The sequence below is a fragment of the Zeus faber genome, assembly GCF_960531495.2.
Source record: "Zeus faber genome assembly, chromosome: 11".
Classification (NCBI taxonomy): domain Eukaryota; kingdom Metazoa; phylum Chordata; class Actinopteri; order Zeiformes; family Zeidae; genus Zeus; species Zeus faber.
In genome coordinates this window covers 15480937-15496688 of record NC_137205.1, presented here as the reverse complement: position 1 = coordinate 15496688, position 15752 = coordinate 15480937, and the positions used below count along the sequence as shown (strand labels likewise).

At 47.0% G+C, this 15752-nt stretch overlaps 1 protein-coding gene across 1 annotated transcript in view; it reads left to right on the top strand.

Annotated features, from left to right (window-relative positions):
- arhgap23a (Rho GTPase activating protein 23a) overlaps positions 1 to 15752 on the top strand; it is a 52135-nt gene that overhangs the window by 19734 nt on the left and 16649 nt on the right. Inside the window, exons 2-6 of the mRNA XM_080009190.1 lie at positions 11399 to 11602; positions 13498 to 13522; positions 13892 to 13984; positions 14979 to 15057; positions 15431 to 15485. Coding sequence (XP_079865316.1) covers positions 11399 to 11602; positions 13498 to 13522; positions 13892 to 13984; positions 14979 to 15057; positions 15431 to 15485 — 456 coding nt within the window. The remainder of the gene's footprint in view (positions 1 to 11398; positions 11603 to 13497; positions 13523 to 13891; positions 13985 to 14978; positions 15058 to 15430; positions 15486 to 15752) is intronic.

The following is a 15752-nucleotide window of genomic DNA, read 5'->3' as shown; positions in this document are numbered from 1 at the left end:
TGGCTGAATGGTGTATGTTGGTCTTGCTTGCCTATTCTTTACACGCCTATATATTTACCATGAACATGTTTTATTTGTGTGTTTTTCAGACTGTGTGTGTGTGTGTGTGTGTGTGCTGTGTACATTTTTTGTGAGTGGAGGGTTGATTTGTTTGCGCAAAGCCGGGGAAGGAATGAATGTGCCCACACTGATTGAATTCACATGGTTAGATGTCACATGGCACGGTGAATCAACAGGCTGTATCCACCCTCTGTCTGCACACACATAACACACACACACACACACACACAAACAGGGACATATGGATCATCACACTCTTGTAAAGAATGCATACATAACATGTTGCCTTGCTGGGATGAGAGAGTTAGGAGGAATGGAGTTTTGGTTTGGTCTGTTTTAGAGCTTGAATCAGGCCTGAGATTTTGTTGTCATTGCTCCGTTGTTGTGAGGTACATTTGTGACAAAATACTGTAGATCCACAACAACTTTTTGACAACTAGCCTATGGTGTCCACTTTCCCGAAAGTGGAGATCGGAGCTTCAAGATTTCTCTTCAGCGTCCATTCAGACAGTGGTGCAGACAACAGAGATGCCCTTTGTGTGACAGGCCAAAGCAATCGGAATTTCGTTGCGCGGGTTCAGATATAATTCCCCAGATACCTCAAGCTCTAGTTGGGGTGTTTTTAATCCGCACAAACGGAAAGGGACTAGCTGTTGGTGTTTTTGACGTTTGAAGTCACCAGGCTGGGAGGGACCACCCAGCTCCGCTCAGCTGTGAGGTGATTTGGTGTGTGTGAGTGTGATCTCCGCCCAGTCTCTCGTTCAAACTCGGATTCAAATAGGTGATATGTGGAAAGCCTATTGTTCTTTTAATATTCTACACACACGCACCTTATGTGGGGGTGGGGGGACCCTTCACGCCATTTGTCTGTATGTGAGTATCAACCCTGTTTTACATCCCTCCTGCCTGTGTCACTCTGCTTCCCGGGCCATCTGCCACGAGACTAATATGTTGTGGCCCCCTCTAGTGGCCGACTGATGGTACTACACCCGGTTGCCTGCCAAATCTGCAGTATAGGCTCTGTGGCTCTGGGATTTGCCAGAGATTAAAGTTAAAATTAACCTCCTTAAATGGGCCACACCCCCCTTTACACCCAATGCTTGCTTTTGTAGAATCCCACTTCCCCAGATTATTGGGAATGGCTTGACTAGAGATGTTATGCCGCAATCATCCCTTAATACCAAAAGTGTTTTTTTTTTTTTTTCTGCTGCTGTTAGTGACATATTTGTCTGATATATTTTTAACGTTGTAATATATTTTTCACAGCAGCTGTGGTAAATAAGGCAAATGTGTCTTTATACACCAAAACCTGTTTGTTTCTCATCCCACACACTGAGTCTAGGGTGTCACCATGCACCACTCCAAGTGAAGAAGTCACCAGTAGGGGACAGACTATAGCCTGCCAGATGAAGCTGGTCCTCCCTCTGTCTGATCTGTTACTTTAATCTGGTTCTCACATTCTTTTCAGCCTTGGGCTCTGCCATTTATGGAGTTTTATTTTATTTTCATAAGAAAATGTTCCAGTAATGGTGGTTTCAGTTGAGCCTCCTCTCTCAGTGTCCGGTACGGGTCTGTTCACCACCAGCATGAAACCCTGATGGTGGAAGCCCTTCACCTGTCTCATAGAGACCCTTCTTTTTGCTGAATTGCCTCGGTCTGTGTCTAGATGACAACTACAACCTGTAGTTGATTGTTCCTTTACTGTTTTCAATCATCTTAATCATACTGAATATTGAATAAGAGTTTCATAACAGTGTATGCGACTGCTGATGGCTGTGCGACCGTGATAATCAGGGGCTTCCTCGCCTGAAGCCTCTCAGCTGCTTTACCAATCACCCCTCCAGGCAATCACTGTCTGGCTTGGTCTGAGCCTCCCCTCTAATCTCTCCTTCTCTCCCCCTGCTTCTTCTTCTCCAAAGTGTCACTGGAGCCTTGTCTTGTTTTGCTTCACGGCTTAGCTCCACTGGGAGAAAGTGTTGCCCCGATCTACGGAATGTGCATAATGTGATAATTTGTCAGCCTGTGGTCATGTTACGAGTATGAAATGGATTGAACAGGTTGCCAAAAACAACTCTGTCAGTTACACCAACAATAACCTCGTGTTTGTATATGTCTGTTTGTAGACGAGAAGGATGGTGGTGCGGTGTCTCCTCCATCCGAGGGTAGAGCTCAGTGCTGGCACGTTATGGCACTGGTTAAACACTGCAGCGTTCTCATGATGTACATGTGGTTCAGGTACGATCGGACTGGGGCTGTTTACCAAGACCTTTAGGCCTGCACGGGCATGCCCAAGCCGCTCGGCCACACTGTGTGTTTGTTCACGTGCTGCTCCCTGTTGGCTATGTGCACTACTGTAAGAAAACACCTCAACACCGGCCCGCTCCTTATTAGATTAGCCTCCTTTTATTCTCTCTCCATGCTGATCCTCCTCCTCCACGGGTCTTGAAGGCGGAAGAGCCAAAAGGAGGAAGTCTGAGGCCACTAACTGCAGCATCATGGAGGACTGATGAAAATACAATGGGAATAGAGTATTGTTTGTATTACATTTTTTATAAAATATCCATGTGATGTTTAGGCTATATTACTCAGTCCGGGGTCTCTAACAAAGGTATGGGTCGCACAGGCACCACACGTTTTAGATCAAAGTGGGACTGATTCATCCCCCGTGTGGGTGTGGTCTCCCATTTGAATCTTTCCAAGAAGAAACTGGACCTCCTACCAAGTCCCTTGGTGATCTGCTTCGAATTCCCAGTAGGGCGGCTCCGCGTGGTGGGGCATCGAGTCCAAACCTCAGGTCTGACCACAGACTGTATAGAACCCCCACCCCTATAAGACACACACACACACACACACACACACACGCACACGCACACGCACACGCACACGCACAGCCACAGCCTACTGACTTTATGAGAAGCCTAATTACACAGCCCAGTGTATTTATACCCATTGGCAACTAGTGAATTGGACACATGGTGCGTGTGACACACAAAATAAATTACTCCACAACTTCACAGTCTGGCTGTTACACACTTGTGTGTTATTTATAACGTCTTATTAGACAAAATAAAGCTGCGTGTGCGTGTGCGCATGTGCACGATGGGCCTCTCTGGTCGAGTTGGCAATCGCTCTCTTGTTCGGCAGGTGGAACCTGTCTAACCCACCGGTAACGGACGCAAGGTGTTTCCACAGTGATGAGCGGGTTAGTGCAGCAACATGGTCACCTGCTTGCACTCTCACACCTACCCAGGAGCGCTGTCTGTTTGGTGCGAACTCTGCTGGGGTGGGGCATGTCATTGACTCATTTTGAGCTAATGTGTGAAGGTTTTGCAGTAGAAGAATTCTGAAGGTGTATTTGTGTGTCTGAGAAAGACGCAAAGGGCACCACGGAGAGAGAGGGAAGGGGTGAACGGGTAAGATCCACATCCAGCGGCATCCGTTTTATTTTAAGCAGTATAGAGGTGGAGGCGGGCACCTGTTGCTCTCCCTTTTCCTTCACCTTCCCCCTCTATTTTTGCGGCACTGTTTTTTCCCATATGGTCTTCCATCTCTCGTTCCCTCCTTGGTGGTGGCAGTAGCGGGAGAGAAAGAGGAGACAGCGGAGAGAAGCGAATGTTTTCTTTTCTCTTTGTGTTGGAATTGGCCTTTTTTGTCTGTGGGAGGGGCAGTGGATGGGAGGGGAGGTGGCTTTGTGGAGCTGCTGTGTGCAGGGATCACAGTCCTGTCACTGTGTCTGTAACACGGACACACATCTACCCCCCCACCCCCACCCCCCACCCCCCACCCCCCATATGCCACCAGCCTCTCTACATACACATAGAGAGGAGAGGATCCCAAACCCTGACGGAACGAGCAGAGGCTTTTCAAACCAGCGGCAGCGGCAGCCTCGAGGATACACCTCCATTTGGACCGCCAAAACTACAGCTGACGGGGGCCAGCGGTAGGGTGGCGGGTGGGGGCCCTGAGTGTTTGGATGGGAGCACCTGCGTTAGTGTCTTCAAACAACCAGTTTGTTTTAACTGATGGACCGGAATGTTGATAAAGCAACTGACTTTTTTGGGTTAAAAGGAAGGAACTGAAAGTAAAATAGTGGAGGAGAGGCAGAGCGAGGATTTCAAATAGGCGATAGATGTGAGAAGAGAAAACCTACTAGAGAGAGGGAGAGAGAGAGAGAGAGAGAAACAGAGGGAGAGAGACTGGATTTTTTTTTTGGCAAAACAGTTGGAGAAGGAAGGTTAGAGAGCGTGGAAGAAGAAAAACAGTTAAAGAGAGAGAGTGGGAGGGAGAAGAGAGAGCGAGAGTGATGTGTGTTTTTGACTGAATGGCTTTGTATGCAGAACATCATCATACGCCACCGCGAGAGACGTCCCTAGCCATTCAGTCTGCCAGCCGGGCAGTCCGTCTGTCTTTAGCAACCACCAGCACCTACGTGCCAGCGACACACACACACTTACATCTGCTGCCCAGGAGTCTGTCTGCCATGCCTTCTGCCGCCTGCTGAACCAACCTCTGCCAACAGCAAGTGTGTGTGTGTGTGTGTGTGTGTGTCCGACTTTCTTGGAGAACTTGGAGTTCCGCTGCGTCAGGAGCAACTGACTCGGATGTGGAACTAGTGGGAAGTCATGGAGACCTTTTTTGGAGAATTTGGCAACGACGTGACGGAAAAGCTCTGAGAGAATTTTTTTAAGTCCGAAGTTCTCCTTGGATGTGTGGCTTTTGGCTTTTCTGGGATAATTGCATCAGCTGTGTGACTGTCAAGACACCGTCTGCAGCCTGTGTAGGTCCTGGTACGGGTGTGTGCGTGGCCCATGTGGCTGGGAAAAGATGCCGGTGTGAGTGGACCCCGTGCCCCGATGCCTGCTGCTATGCTCCCCTGCCCTGCGTCCGCGGGGTCCGACTGGAGCTTCCAGAATCCGGTGGGGGTGGACTGTAGCTCCCCAGAGCCCCGCTGTATTTGGCTGGCGGTGCTGCGCAGCGCCGCGGGCTCCGTGCCTTCACCCGCATCCCCCAGCATGCCTGTGGGCGGCGGGCACGGTCAGCCCAGCGAGGTCGCACAGCACTCCCATCAGCCCAGGGTAAGAAGACGCCTCCCCGTCTTAGTATCGACCCTGTGCCACGACTGGTGGCCTTGTTTACATTACCCCCAATGCATGTGTGCGAGGTCCATGTGGTGATCCTCATCTTTGAATAGGTTCATGTATACCTGAAGCTCTCATTTAATCATGTAGCATGGCGTAGTTCTCTACTGGTCTACAAATACATTTGATTTACAATTCGTCACAAAGAAACAACAGAATACCCAAGACTATTTACTGACTATTATTTAACTTAATTTATTTAATCATAATGTCAATACATTAAGCTGTCAGAAAAAAATAACTTCTCAACATCCAGCAAAACTTACATTTCTAATGTTAAATTGAATAGTCATATATAGTTTGCTTGTTGCCATTGTAACTTCCATTGACCAGTAAGTTGGGATAATTGAGGATTGGATAAACGGTGTTCTACTTTAGAAAGAGCCAGCAATTCTTAAGAAGTTCCTGTTACAAAATTTCAGGACTATTGACAGTTTTTATTTTTCCCCTGCGAGCGGGTTTCTAATTAGTAGTGGCTCAAAACAGACGAAAGCAGGGGAAAGTGGCACCTTTAGAGAAGGGAAGGAGGCAAAAATGCGGGACGGCTAACACCCCCCCCATTCCCACACAATTCAGGGAATCACTCACCCATATGTTGTGTGTGTGTGTGTGTGTGTGTGTGTGTTTGTGTGTGTGTGTGTGTGTGTGTGTGTGCGTGTGTGTGGGGCATGTTAATTGTTCTTGTTCTCTCCCTCCATATTTGTCATTACCCTCCAGCCCATCTCTCTGTGACTCAGTTGAGAAATACCTTACTGAATCCGTAAGGTATGTGAGCATTGGAGAGAGGGAGAAGGGGGAGAGAGAAACGGGGTGTACGGACACAGCTGTGCCCAGCATTTGGCTCACATGGATACGGTTGTTTACTCTTTACTCTACAGTTAGGATGAGGTGTGGTTTGGAAATAGAGAGCGATATATCCTGAATTTAGTGTTTAATACTGCGTTTTTGCCAATGCAAGTAACCCACTAACTGTTTTATGAAGTCATACTAAAGCTGCAATACCAACGCTCACTCTTCTAAACCAAACACTGATCAGTTAAACACACAGATCTACTTTGTTGACCCTGAATCCCAAATGTTGATAGACAGGGCTCAGGATCAGATCGAATGTTGCATCGTACCGTCCATATCCCACGATACCACAAATTGCCAAAAATAAGGCAAATGCCTCCAGGAAACACTGCAGGGTGTGTAATCTTCGATGTCGGGGTGAGGGGTGGCGCAGTTTTAGTGTTTGGTGTTGTCGAGCTGAAAACCCTGTTTAACTGATATGACATCATTAACTGTCAGCCGACCTATCTGTCTGAAGGGAGTTGAACAGGTTTATCAGCAATCATGGTCATATATACACAACTGTGTGCACACATTCTCACACAGACACACTCATACCCACACGCACACACACACACACACCCACTCATGCACTAGGATGTGTGCATGGATGATAAATAGGCTTGTTATGTAAATGGAAGTGGTATGTTTATTAACCTGCACTCGTGTGTGTGTTTATTTGTTCTTTTAACATGTGTTCAGAACCTCCTCTCCCAAAACATTGGGCAGGCATTTGGTCCATTGATCTTGCTTTTTACGATCTGCTTGAGCGTACTCTTGACGCCTAGATGTGAGCTATACCTGAGTTACATGTCGGTCCCCTGGAGGTAGGATGCATTCGGAGACGGAGGTGGCGCAGCACGTCCGCTATGCGGCTGGTGAGTCTGATGCTCATAGCTCAGATATGGGATGATTACGCTTTTCTCAGTTCTCTCTCTCTATCTCTCTCTCTCTCTCTCTCTCTCTCTCGCTCTCTCGTTCTCTGTCTATCCGTCTCCTACTCCTTTTCCTCCCGTCGACTCTGGGCTGCTGGTGCAGACAGTCCATGGCTCCCTGGATTAAAGGCTTGTCAGCGTTTGCAGCCCCCTCTAAAGCTCCACTTTTCAAACAGGTTGCAGCCCTCAGCTGTTTGAAAGGGCATTGTTCTCTCCTGCTGGGAGGTCGAGCAGAATGACGGGTCTAGACGGGCCTGATACCTCTCGCCACTCTTTTCCCGTAGACGACATATACACTGACAGACCCATAATGTGGGTTCTAACGTATACTGATATCACTGTAGTGGTCATAGCATTAGGGCTCCCGTGATTGTGAAGTTTGAGTTGACAATGAATTGCCATAAAATAATTGCTATCAATTAAATTCTCTTGTTTGTTCATTTTAAGCCACTACCAACTGTGAGCCTATTATAGTATCATAATAGTGTAAATATTGTAAAGTAAATCATGTTCATTGGCCCCAACTCAATTAATGCAAAATGCATATTTAGCAACTGGACCCCTTAATTTCCCATTTCTCGCAAGACATTTGTATTCAGAGTTGTCCACCCATGCTGTGTTCCCAGTTTGATCCTCATTATATATGTGCAGGGTGTGGCTCTGGGGGGCTTTTCACATGGGATGCTGCGCCCACTTTCCACTCCATTGGTGTGTGTTGGTTGCTCCACTCAGGATCTCCGGCAGATAGAGACGTAAGACAGCAGCAAGTGATGCTGTGTTCCATAGGAACCCGGAAAACTGTCATTTGCGTCGGTAGTCCCAAGGTCTGTTATCTTGGCGCTTTCCGCCGCATGACACCGGCTCAACTCTGGCAGGAGAACAAATTGCTGCGTCTAAACAGGACCACGTGCATTGCTGCCTGGGGGGTATTTCACATAGGACCACGTTTGATTGAACTGTCTTCAATTGTTCCACGGGTTGGCATTAGTTTTAGTTTATATTCGTTTTTTGAAAACGGAAATAGCATTTTCGTTGCGTTTTACGAGAACTCTGAAAACTACAGCTATATTTGCGTATTATCTTTGTTGGAACGTTTATAACTTTGGCTTAAAAATATCATTAAATCTCGATGGAAACATGATTGTGGAATGTAATGATTTTTACTAAATGATCAGTCACAAATGATTGCGATCAGATGATTATGTAATAATTGTGACCGCTCTGAACTAAATGGTTTTTGTCCAAAAAATGCTTCTTGTTTTTTTTTTTTTTTTTTTTTTTTTCACAGAAACAGAAAAATGAATATCTAATGTTTTTATTTGGACCTTTTAATAGTTTTGACATTTTCTTGCAACAATGCCACTTATTTCGAAATCATGGCCATTATCCTCCGTCACATAGATGTTTAAACTGTACCATCGCTTGATTGGCCATATAACTTTCTCAAAAGACATACACAACATGTACTGTAGTCTTTACTTTCCAATGTTTTACCAGCGGTCACCATTTCCTTTTTTCTTCATCTATCCCCAACGGTATGCTCTCTGAGAGAGAGTGGGAGGAGATGATCAGAGAACAGTGTTTCTCCCTATGACATTGTAATTTAAATTCCTCTGAGATGCTAATTATATTCTGGAAGTGGAATCGCTATTATGCTTGAGTTTGTGCGGTGATGAGTTCAGATTTCAGAGCGTCAGGGGACTTTCATCGGAAGCTCCGCCAGGAGTAGATTCAAGTGGGAACAGTTTCCCTCTCACATTGTAACAACAGAGAGGTCTCCATGTCTTTAAGAGTGCTGGTAAGTCGCCCGAGGAAGTTTTGACCATAACCCACAGAAAGAATTTTCCAAATGCCTTGTTGTTTAAACTGTGAGTCAAGTTGGCTGGAGTGGGCCAGCATACATCTCGTATAAAAGCCAAAAGTCAGTGGATGGATGGATGAATTGGCTTACTTCAAGGTGTCGGATGAGTATATGTGAAAGGTGGATATTGGAGGTGTCGGAGATTTCTGACCCTGGTTCGGGAGGAGGAAAGGCTGCTTGTAGCTGATGTGACAGAACAGCCAGGCAGACCCATACATCCCACATTCTGCCGAGGAGCTGAGTTGGGGAAACGGTGCTGGCTCGGAGGGACCCAGTCGGCCCTGTGTGTTTTGGGTAATCACAGGGTTTGATATTCTCAGCGCCGGGAGGGGCCGTGTGGTCCAAACTGGCGTGTTGGATCCTGTCTCTCATTGGCTCCTCCATGGCTCTCTCGCTCTCGCTCTCTCTCTCTCTCTCTCTCTCTCTCTCTCTCTCTCTCTCTCTCTCTCTCTCTCTCCTCTGCTCACTCACTCTCTACACCCCCACCTCACCCCCCCACCCCCAAGTTTCTGCCAGTTGAAAAGTGTGTTTCAACATGCCTGAGCCAAACCGCTCCCTCCCAGGAATTCATCCTGCCTCTTCCATCGGTTACCCCCTTACTCATTTCCTTTCCATATTTTCCTCTCTGCCTTTCTTTTTTTTTTTTTGCTTTAATTTGGGCCCCCATTCACTCTTTCATGCACTTCTTTTTACTGCCACATTACAGGCCCAAGCCGCATAGCTTTCAGCAGACTGGTAAAGGCTTATATTTCATTTTGTAAGCTCAGACTGTCGAGCTGCATCTGTAGCCTTGGGCCTCGTCTGAGATTTATGGTATGTATAGGAAAGGAAAAACACACGTTTAAGAAAATGCCTGGTGAAAGTCAATTGAGACAGGAGGAGAGGGGGGAAATGGGGGGGCTGTACGGAATGGAATTAACTCTTTGTGATACTCCTGTATCAAGTTATTTATAGGTGCTATGAGCATCTGGTTATCCCTCCCTGCGGTGCTACCACACTTCCCACTCTAGAGCTGCCACTTCCTGTTGTTGTGCTGCCATGTCACCGCTGTGCTTGTGAGACATGTTCACCTTTGCAGTAGAATTAAACCTCATGCAAACAGCCAATTTAACTTTATAAGTACACCATATACTGTATGTTTTATTCAATTATTTTCTTAGACAGAAGTGTTGACCTCTGGGACGCACAATCATTACCCCACCGCCATTTTCCACCTCCCCCTCTTTCCCGCCTATTTGGTCAGGTGGGTGTGTTTGACTCACAGATGTGGGTCGTAAGGGTGGCACCAGGGTGATAGTTGGGTCTGTTGGCTAATCTAACTGGGCTGTTTACTCAGCCCCTTACGCCATTGAGACACTACACAACTGACCCAAGTCGTCAGATCACTGTACTGTTCACACTACACAACTTTCTGTCTTGTGATCGGGAATCTTGACATCATTGTGGTTTCACACTACATGACTGATCAGCGAAAGGGCAGACAGTCACACATCAAAAGATCTTTCACCAGGAGAAATCCCCGCCGAGTCTGTCCGGTCTCCAAACTACGTTTTGTGACCAAAAAACACGCAAGAAGTGACACCGGAAATGATGCGATACCGCGCACGGGACAGGATTATTATTATTTTTTTTTTATTCCATTCTTGATCACTGTAAAAAATAAAACAACAACAATAAAAGCAGGAAATATATTCAAAACCTAGCGAAGAAAAGTAAAATAGGTATGTTGTGTGTTTCTGGCCGCTGCTCCGGTGAACTTCCATCTCTCCTGGACTCCTCCCCTCCCCCTCACTCCGTATGTGCTCTCATTGGCTGTTCGTTGCGTCTCTCCTGACTCGATCCAGACACGACCAGGTATTAAACCTGCTTGATCTCTCTCCAGCATCTGCAAGCTGTCATCGAGCAGTCGGATCGCGTTGTGAGGAGTTCACACCACGAGCTTGTCGCTCACGGGAGCGCGCTATGATTTGCCTCCGATCTGGGGCTTTGCGATCTCCAAAATCCTGTCAGCGAGTGGAAAATCAGACCAGAATGATGTAGTCTGAACTCTGCATCAGTCAGAGATGAGTCAGAAGTGGTATCACTATCAGTTAGAAAATCAAACCGATGGTACGTTTCAGGGTTGAAACAAGACTGACATCGATGCTGACTGGTTGCATGCGGTTGTGAAGATCATTTCTGTTTTCTTTATTTCCTAGCACCTATCCCATCCCCCAGTTGCCCATTGCCCTGTGTAGAACAGGGCCCTTCCTGGAACTGGGTCCTGATGGTCAATGGGCTATTGTTCTACTGGGGATGGTTTTGGCCTGTGAGCGACACCCACAAATGTGACATTCACGGAGAAGTCACTAATTTAATTTTTGGTGGTTAAAATCACCATTGTTTTGTCGGAGCTTCATTGAAGTGAGCCTTGTTTAATAATTTCAAGGAAATACTTCATGTGTTTCACCTGGACAAATGTTTCATCTGTAATACAGAAATTAGCGTTTTGTGTACATGCTCTTGGAATGTTACCGACCGTGCCAAAGGATGAGCCTGCTCTCTAAACTGTTCTTCTCTATATGTGTTTTCAGGGTAAGGGGCGGCGGGATGGTCTGTCCTCAACAAGTGACAACCCCCGGCCAGCCATGGCGACAGGGCCGAGAAGGGAGGGCGTTGGCGGGGGCTGGCAGGGCCCCCGGACGCTGGTCCTCCGGAAGAACTCGCAGGGATTCGGCTTCACGCTGCGGCACTTCATCGTCTACCCTCCAGAGTCCGCCCTGCACACCAGCCTCAAGGTGAGAACAGCGTGGGCCCGAAAGCCTCTCCACCGCAGCCGTGGTGCGGAACCAATGAGAGCTCAGAGATAAAGCGACTAACACCTAGCCAAAGGTCACCAGGACTGAACTTGCAAAAAACACACACGTAGAAAGGGAGAATAGCAGGTCAGTCGACAGAAGAAGGGACAGAGAGAAAATACCAAGCCAATTAAGGTGTTATTGAGGAGCTAGACTTGTGACAGTCAACAGGATTAGGATCCAGAGTGAAGATAAGAACCCAGCAACAGTAGCAGCTAGGTTGTCATGGACAACACAAATGTAAGCAGTTCAAGTTATGGGCAAGACAGAGGAGTATCGAAAGGAAAAGGCAAATCAAAATAACTCGACACGCTGTCTGTGGAGAGAAACGTAACATTATGGCCTCGTACCCTCCTTTCCGCTGAAGAAAAAACCTGTTATTCACTCCCATTGTTTAACCAAATCATATCACATGCCTTGTGTTTGTTCTCTCAGTGAGGTTTTTGGAGCAGCATAATCCGCCCAATGCCAGTGAGCGATCAGTTGGCGCTGGGGCCACAGATGTGACATTGGGAGATATTCGGGGGGGCTGTGAGGCGGGGGTCGGCCGATTGAAACAAGGCTCCTTTTATTACCCCCCCCCCCCCCCCCCCCCGCCATTCTCACCCCAGCCCAGTGGCGGCTGCAGACAAAAAATGCAAATTCAATGGGCTCTGTTGTCGTAGCTTGGTACCACTCACCGACAGCCAGGCGGTACCAACCCGACCCGGAGAACAACAGGCCCACTGCTGTCAGAGCCCATTGCTCTAGCTATGTCAATGCCTCCTCTCCTCTGGGCGGTGTAACACGCTGGAGTGGTGGTGCATGGGCATTTAGAGCCACAGAACTCCCTTGTTCATGCGGAAAAAGACTCAGAGAAATCTTAGAAATTACCCTGATAAGGTTTCACTTATCAGAGACCCAATGGGTGGGGGGGGGGGCTGACTGAAGGAGGCTCCCATGACTCTTCTCCAGGGACTTTCCTGACATTCCTGACCCAGGCGGACCTTCCCTCTCCCTCCTGTGTCCAGACACTGCACTTTCTCTCCCTCCATCTTGGATGTGGTCAGACGGGTGGTAGTTTGGGGATTGTCCCAAGCTTCTAACTATTCTGGGGTGGGCAGCACTCCTTTCTCTGCCTGTAAACCCCCCAGCATTGTCTCTGGGTCCAGGAATGAGCCCACTCAGCGCAGCCTAAAGCCCCCCACCGCAAACTGTCCACTCAGCTGTGTGTGTGTGTGTGTGTGTGTGTGTGTGTGTGCGCGCGCGCGTAGATGCAGCTGTGTGTGTTTGCTTTAGTCTGTGACATATGACATCATCATTCTCTGCAGACAGTGTAACCTGAAAGGCATACACACACAAACACACACACACACACACACACACACACACACACACACACACACACACACACACACACACACACACACACACACACTGCATTTAGCTACATTCACCTGTGCTTGGAAAATGAAGAGCTCTTAAACACATTGAAAGACACACACTTGAACATCGAAAGACACAGCGTGTGTCTTTCGATTGTCCTGCAACAATAAAGAGCTCATGAAGACAAACACGTCTGTCTCGGAGAGGCCTGGCTGGTGATATCCTGTGCTTCCTGTGAAATGCTGGTGATACCGGCGTGGTCACTGGCATGTGAGGAAGGTCGTAAAATAAAACCCTTTGTGGAATTTAAATGACTGAAAGAACACGTTGAAAGTACTCTCCACACACACACACACACACACACACATACACACACACACACACACACACACGCACGCGCGCGCAATGCAAACATGTCTGCCAGTACAAGCAGATCTCCTCCTTCAATATTGTTTCTGTTTCTTTTGCAGGATGAGGAGAACGGGAATGGGAAGGGTAAGCTTTTCATTTTTCTCTCGCCATATTCACTTTATATCAGCACAGTGGGATGACTGTGATGTCACCGCTCTGTGTACACGGCCTCCCTCTGCAGCCACAATGCTCCACCTGCAGGATGTAGCGCAGCACTGCACCCCAAATTCTGAAGTCACTTCTATTTCAAAAATTCTAATGAAAGTAAAGGTGTTCAAGTTCAAGTTCAAGAGATTATTTGTTACATACATACACATACGGTCGTACATATATGCAGTGAAATGTCACGACACCCGGTGATTACGCACAGGTGTGTGTGTGTGTGTGTGTGTGTGTGTGTGTGTGTGTAATTGCTTTATTCAAGGCAGAATCTCTCTTATTTCTGTCTCCCAGGGTTTCAGAGAAGTCGACTGGAGCCAATGGACACCATATTTGTGAAGAATGTGAGGGAGAGGGGACCAGCCCACCAGGCGGGGCTGTGCACAGGTAGAGGAAAGATATAAAGAGCTTGGGTCGGGGGGGCAGGGGGTGGAGGAACATGAACAACAATAGAACAAGAACACTGATTTGCAATGGAAATCTTACAGGAAGACTGGAGGGGAAACACTCAAACATCAGATATGTAGGGAGAGATGGAGGGGGCTGATGAAAAGACGTTTCTGTCACGATCCAGAGTGTCAGGTTACGGTTTTGGCTCCAGCACCTCTGTCTTCTCGATTGAATTCATATGACAAAGGCTGCTTGCTTCATTGCCCCCAAATAACGGAAATAACACAAATCACTGGAGGTGTTATCATGGTGGCAGACAGCAATTAAAATCCTTACACTTACATTACCGTGTATAAGATGATAGTTTGTTCAAATGGTACTGCTATTCTACTTCTCCACCCCTAACTGTGGTGGTTTCTGCTGTTGTGCAACACTGTTTGATTAAAGCTCAGGAAAGTCTGTTGTTTATCGATTATTAAACATTCACATGTATTCACTCTGTAAAGTGTCACTCTGTCGGCTCTATTGTAGTAGTATTTAGTAAAAGTATTCAGTTTATTACTACTTCTGTGACGCCAATGCAAACAGAGGTGGAGTCAATATACCGGTATGTCAAATCAAATCCTGAAAAGCGCATGAATGTGACTGAGCTAGTGCAGTGTTCCTGTTGCGTCTTGCCACCTGAGCAGGGCAGCATTCCTCTCCGGGCCACCCTTCCAAACCACACTGAGTACTTGCGCCGAACAATCACACACAACAGTGCAAACAGACTGGCGCATCCAGAACAACGCACGACAACATACACAACATAACCGCACACGCTAAGACTGCGTAGAGAGACACAGATTGTGAATATTCGAGCGTGTGTAAATTCAAAAGAAAACCAGAACTCGTGATTACTTGTGGCGTGAGCCTGAGTGTTTGTTGAGTACAGTCCTTATTGATGTGGCGCAGATTTGAGCGCGCGTGACTTTGGGTATGTACGTCGCAGGGGACCGGCTGGTGAAGGTCAACGGGGAGAGCATTCTGGGAAAAACATACTCTCAGGTGATAGCCCTCATCCAGAACAGGTGAGAGCTGCTCAAATCACGACGCCTTCTCTGTTTGGTATATCTACTCAGTTGTCCCGTGATTTAATTGTATGTTTATTTCTTGTGCAAAACACATATTTATTGCTCGCTTAAATACTAATATTGCTTTTCTTACAACTGAAAAAGGAAAAAATTGGGGAAAATGCTGTTGATATGCTGATAATGCTGTTTAATAATTCATTTTTCAGCACTGTTTTTAGTATTACTTCCCTGGACCCAAAGTAGGTTGTATTAACTGTTGCTGTGCAAAACATTTTTCCCTTTTTCCTCTTCACCTCCTCTTTGTTTTGACCTCTCTCTCTCTTTTTTGCCTGTCTCATTTTTTTCCCCCTCCCTTTCCCTCTTCCTTCAGTGAGAGCGTGTTGGAGCTCTCCATTATGCCAAAAGATGAAGATGTGCTGCAGCTGGTAAGTGTGAGTATGAGATTTTTCACCTCAAATAAACAATCAAACGTGCCAACCACCGCACCCACACACACCCACCCACACATCATTTACAGATACACACTTGTGCATGGATGCAATATGCAAACACACACACAAAGGGTTTATGTGGAATTGAATTCCCCTATCGGCTTCCCAAAAACATAAAAGGGGATGTTACCCTGCATTGGTCTGCAGTTCAATCCGGGCATTTCCTGTAATCGTTTAAGAATGCAGAGATTCTTTGAGATA